Source organism: Talpa occidentalis, unplaced genomic scaffold (genome assembly GCF_014898055.3).
Source record: "Talpa occidentalis isolate TD23 unplaced genomic scaffold, MPIMG_talOcc4v2.1 talOcc4.7, whole genome shotgun sequence".
In the NCBI taxonomy this organism is placed as follows: domain Eukaryota; kingdom Metazoa; phylum Chordata; class Mammalia; order Eulipotyphla; family Talpidae; genus Talpa; species Talpa occidentalis.
Window position 1 is genome coordinate 118,689,277 of NW_023605083.1, and position 5,484 is coordinate 118,694,760.

General features: G+C 55.9%; 1 protein-coding gene across 2 annotated transcripts; it reads left to right on the forward strand.

The window, feature by feature from the left end:
- Nucleotides 1–3,393: 3,393 nt before the first annotated feature.
- On the forward strand, nucleotides 3,394–5,250 carry CSF3 (colony stimulating factor 3). 2 transcript variants are annotated; one of them, XM_037493272.2, is made up of 5 exons: nucleotides 3,394–3,439; nucleotides 3,567–3,721; nucleotides 4,081–4,188; nucleotides 4,331–4,477; nucleotides 4,812–5,250. In XM_037493272.2, exons 1-5 carry the CDS (start codon nucleotides 3,427–3,429, stop codon nucleotides 4,974–4,976), a joined length of 588 nt encoding a protein of 195 aa, XP_037349169.1. In that variant the 5' UTR covers nucleotides 3,394–3,426; the 3' UTR covers nucleotides 4,977–5,250. The 2 variants fall into 2 exon arrangements, with proteins under 2 accessions (XP_037349169.1, XP_054545019.1); XM_054689044.1 differs by lacking the exons at nucleotides 3,394–3,439; nucleotides 3,567–3,721; nucleotides 4,812–5,250 and having other exon boundaries at nucleotides 3,943–4,188; nucleotides 4,331–4,731.
- Nucleotides 5,251–5,484: the final 234 nt, after the last annotated feature.

Sequence of the window (5,484 nt, forward strand, 5' to 3'; positions counted from 1 at the left end):
CGCCCGCTGCTCCCCTCAGCAGTGTATTTCCAGTCATTCCGCTTGTTCTGTTCCCTGCTCTGGTGAATCTTCTCACCCCCCACACCTCTGACCTGCACCCCAGCTCTTGTATGCATAAATAAATAATCTTAAAAAAAAAAAAAAGAATAGCATAACAAACAGCCATGCACTTTCCACTCAGGTTTAACCATGTTCACCCTTCGTCCCGTCAAGCTCAATCACAGCTAAGTCAGAAGTTCATCCTGTTCCTTCTCCGCCTCCCCTGAGGTGGTCAGTCACTGATGAAACCCTCGGGCAGCCTTACAGCTTATCTTTTCATACTGTTACTACCAAATACGGTATGGTTTTGAGTCTTTAAATCTTCGTAACTGATGTAGCACATGGATGTAACTCGCGGATACGCTCCTTTCCTGGTGGAGTGTCCATGCTGGGTTAACTCTAGCCGTTCCCCAGCTGCCGGACGTGGGCTTGCATGAGCAAATGCACTGCAGAAGGGTCTGCGTCTCCCCTACACATGTGCTCTGGCCCAGTTGGCACATTTTCTCCTCAAGGACCGGAGATCACACTGTTTAGGCTTGTGAGCTTCACAGTCTGTCACAGCTAAGTCTCTCCTGCCCTTCTAAAATGAAAGCAACTATCAAAAATATGTAAACAAATTATGAACACTGTCGTTTGAACTTCCTATGATTTTGACATGTTATGAAATAATCTTTTGATTCTTTTCCAACCATGTAAAACTGTAAAACCCATTCTTAGCTCAGTGCATATATCTTGGCCCACAGGCCAAGGCTGCAGCAAATGAGTTACCAAGAGATGTTCCAAGCCAGTACCAGATGAAAACAGGAAGTGTCGGGGGAGCTGCCCACCAGTCCTGGCCATGAAGAAATATCTGGGGAGCCTTTAGGAAGCTGCACGGAGGAGCAACAAGAGCTCTGGAGCCAGGCCCTCTGCCAGAAGGTCCTTCTGCCCCAGCTCAGCCGGCCGTGCCACAGTGGCTGCCACACATGCTTTCTACCTGGTCTCCGCTGCAGAGGGACCAAAGTCCTGGCAGAGCCATTACTTGAGAAGTCCAGCTCTCTGAACAGGAAGGTAGTGTAATGGAAGCGAAGGGGCTTGGGAAGCCCGCCCGACTGCAAGTCCAACCTGGCTCCCCTCCCACCAGTTCGGTGGTCTTAGGCCAGGCCCTCCCCGTCGTTGACAGGAAGAAACCACACTCTCCTGCTTGATTGATAAGACAAAATGACACAGTGTGCAGGGCACCTGATATGATATAAGAGGCACCCAATAATTGCCAACTTGGGCCTCCCTGGTAGCACAGGGTTTAAAGTCTCAGTGCTATCAAGCTATCAGCAGCCACTGCAGCACAAGTTCGATCCCCAGCCAGACCTCTCCTATCACTCCCCTCACAGCAGTGTATTTCAGTAGATCCTCCTGTTCTGCTCCCCACTCTGTCTCTTGTGAATCTTCTTGCTCCACCACAGCACCTCTGGCCTAGACCCCAGATCTTGTATGCATAAATAAAAATAAGTCTTTTTTAAATAATAATTGCCAACCAACATTCAGTTTTTCTCCCTGAGAAAAACTGTGGGATGGGTGCCAGGACACTCCTGAGACGGGAGACCCACTTCCAGAAGCAGCTCACACCTTCCAAACCTCTGGCCATCAGGAAGCACTTTGCTTCTGTCACACTGAAGCACTGTCTGTGGCTCCCACTCCCTGTCCCACTTCTAGCCCTGGAGACCTCACAAGCCCCTCCTCCTCTTCCACAGGTGAACAGTCAGTGTACTTCAAGTCACACTCCTGGGTCTTTTCACCATGTGGCCACCCTTGCTAGGACTGCCCAAACCTCTGACATCCAGGCCTCCTGGCGAAAACAAGTTTAAAGTCTGGTTTAAACTGGGCCTGTCTGGTCATGGGCGAGGAAGGCCAACCTTGGTTAAGAGATTTGGTGGTTAAACATTTAAGATCTCAGTTCTGCCCCATGGGCAAGTTACTTAACTCCCTGAGGTCAGATTCATCTGCTGTAAAAGGGGAAGTGCTTCTAGTGCTTTCCTCATAAGCCTATGGAAGGGAAGGCACTGGGAGTATGGAGCACCTGCCACTTAGTCTGGGCAAGCAGAGTCCTCTGCAGGAAGGGCAGGGACGTTTGCAAATGTGAATCTCCTTCCAGCCACAGTTCTGTTGAACCCCAGCTTCTACTCCAGTGGAGCTGGGCACGGGCGGGGGCGGCGGGGGTGGGGGGGTGTCAATCAGCCAACTGCCAAGACTGCCACCAGGCAGGGTGGACCAGGGCTGGAAGGCATCCATACCAGTTGTGACCACCAGGGGGCATCCCAGGCCCAGAAATGGTCTTGCACAGACAGGCACACCCTTCTTCATCCCAGAGCGGCTCTGTACCCAGACACGTTGTGGGGTAACTGGGACAGAGTGACAGCCTTGGGTTACTTCGCATAGGTCACTTCGCACCGGTCAGGCTGCCCTGGACGGCCCCATGGTTGTGGAGCACTCTCAGGCCCCGAGCGGTTGCAACTGACTCCCTTACCCATGACCTGGACCCCCTCAGAGAGTCCACCGGGTTGGCCCAAAGTGCTGGGCAGTGCAGTGGGGAGGGGCGTTGCAGGAGGAAGGGGAGGGCAAGGTGAGAAGAAGAAGCCTCCAAGATCCTTGCTTCATTCAGACATCCGTTTCCTCTGGTCTCTGCCAGGATTCCGGGGGCTTAAAGGAATGAGTCAGAGGGGGCAATTGGGGAGTTCCCAGCTAGCCAACTCAGGACAGGAAGGCCTGAAACTTGGGATGATGCCTATCAAAGTGTGAGTAAGACCCCAACATCCCTCTCTCAGGGCCCTGGCCTCTTGCAGGGGACCCTGAAGTCAACCTCCTGGGAGCTGGGGGTAGGAAGGAACAAGCTTCTTCCCTCTCCGGTTTTGGAGGTCTAGGGAGCAGGTGGCTTGAAAAACCCAAGGGAGAGTGGCAAGGGGGGCTGTACCCACAGATCTGCCTGGGGGGGGCCTGGGAGGCTGGCCTCTCACCAGGTAAGTGGAGCTGAGTTTGCCTCCAAGACGTCTGTCAGAAGCCAGAGGTTCTGTTCAAACACCCTTGGGCAAGTCGAGCCTGGGTGGGGCCGAGGGGGAGGAAGGGAGGTTGAAGAGACCTTCAAGACGTCAAAGAAGGATCAGAGATTCCACAATTTCACAAAGCTTTCGCAAACAGATTTTCACCCCAGCCCCCCTGCATTGCCCTGGATACTAAATTTGCATAAATCATCCTGGAAATTCATTACTAAGCCTTAGTCTCAGCACCAGGTAATTTCCTCCCGGGCCTCCTGGGGTGATGTATAAAGGTCTGTGGAACTGATCCCTGACAGAGCCCTGAGCCTGCTGTCCAGAGCCACCCAGCCCCTCGGCTTAGCCTGCTGCCCCGGACCCCATGAAGCTGACGGGTGAGTGTCCTGGCCCCGTGTGGGCAAGCTGCCTGCCAGGGCAGGGGAGAGAGGCTGGAGTGACAGGGAACTGGGGCGCCCAGGTGGACGTGGACAGCCTGTCCCCTAAGCCCCTCTCTGCTCCCAGCCCTGCAGATGCTGCTGTGGCACAGCATGCTCTGGATGACAGGAGAAGCCACCCCTCTGGGTCCTGCCCACAACCTGCCCCAAAGCTTCCTGCTCAAGTGCTTGGAACAAGTGAGGAAGATCCAGGCGGATGGCACGGAGCTTCAGGAAAAGCTGGTGAGTGGAGACAGGGACAGAGGCGTGCAGGAGGGGGGCTGAACTGAGGGAGACAGAGAAGGGGGTAAGAGCTCAGGGAGGCCAGGGAAGGGTGGGGAAGGCCCTTCAGGAAGGGATATGGGAGGGGAGGAGAGACATGCGGGGAAGTGGAAGGAAATCAGGAGAGGTGGGAGGCTGGGAGGGAACGGAAAGAGGCTGCTCAAGGACAGTGCTGAGCAGCTGGGCTGGAAGGGGAGGGCAGGATGGGGCTGAGAAGCCTGGCATGGGGAGGAGGGAGAGGAAGACCTCTGAGGGGTGGGGAGGACCCATGGAGGACGAGCAGCTGGCCAACCCTCACTCTGCACCCATCCCATCCCCAGTGTGCTACCTACAAGCTGTGCCACCCGGAGGAGCTGGTGCTGCTTGGGCACTCTCTGGGCATCCCCCAGGCTCGCCTAAGCAGCTGCTCCAGCAAAGACCTACAACTGGTGAGTGCCGAGTGTCGAGGGGCACTGGGAAGGGCAGGGAGGAAAGGATGATCTGGAAGTTTCCCTAGATCTCCAGGCTCCAACCCAGGGGCCTGAGGAGCGTACAAGCAACAGCCCCTAACTCTCTGTCCTGCCTCCCCAGACAAGCTGCCTGGGCCAACTGCACAGCGGGCTCTTCCTCTACCAGGGCCTCCTACAGGCCTTGGCAGGGGTCTCCTCTGAGCTGGCCTCCACCGTGGACCTGCTGCAGCTGGATGTCAAGGACTTTACCACCAACATTTGGCAGCAGGTGAGCCTCGTCGGGAGTGGCCATTGTCAGGGGCCTACACAGAGCAGAACCCCAAAGGCAGTGCTGCAAGTCTGGGGAATCCCAGAAATTCTTTACCATTCCCAGTGGTATGGGGGGCTGTGTGTAGGGAGCTGCCATCACATACCAGGAACCCCATGCTGCGGCCCTGCTCCATGCCCCCTAGATGAGGGCAGGAGCCCGTCACTGGACCTTGAACAGACCTGGGCTCAAGTCCTGGCACCACCGTGACCTGTGCGAGCTTCTGTGGGTGGTCTCGGGTATAGTAACACCCTCTGGGCGGGGCCTGATTGCTGACCTTGTCTTTCCCCCACAGATGGAAGACCTGGGGGTGGCCCCTGCTGTGCAGCCCACCCAGGGCACCATGCCAGCCTTCACCTCTGCCTTCCAACGTCGGGCAGGAGGTGTTCTGGTTGCTTCCAACCTGCAGAGCTTCCTGGAGCGGGCCTACCGGGTTCTGCGCTACTTCACTGGGCCCTGAGCAAAGCCCTCCCCACCCAGTGTATTTATCTCTATTTAATATTTATGCTTATTTAAACTTAATATTTAAAGACAGGGAAGAGCTCAAAAGAGTCTCAACTCCTGGGTCCTTCCCTCTGCCCCTAAGTTTCGTTCTCCTGCCTGTAGCAAGGAAAAACTCCTGTCCTCCTGTCGCCCGACTGGGAGGCCGCTAAGTAAATACCAAGTATTAAGTCCTGTGTCTGCTCCCTGGCTGGTTCCACGGTGGGTACCGGGAGAGCTGCAGTGAACCCCAGCCCCGGGCTACCCACCCCAGGCCCCTGGAAGCACAGGTCTCCCACGTGGGAGACAAGACATCTGTTTAATATTTAAACAGCAGTGTTCCCCCACCGGGTCCCGCGCCCCTGCTCCGGGCCTCCACCCGTGGCTGGCTTTGCTCCCCGCACACCCGCTTCCATGCGGGGCGCTGAAGCCCAGGGGAGGAACTAGGGCTGGGAGAGTCGACCCTGGGGTCCCAGGAACTGGCTGGG

Coding starts and splice junctions, on each gene's coding strand:
- CSF3 (XM_054689044.1), top strand. CDS start 3,964: ATGGGGCTGAGAAGCCTGGCATGGGGAGGAGGGAGAGGAAGACCTCTG. Junction 4,189..4,330: donor CCAGCAAAGACCTACAACTG/GTGAGTGCCGAG, acceptor CTGCCTCCCCAG/ACAAGCTGCCTGGGCCAACT.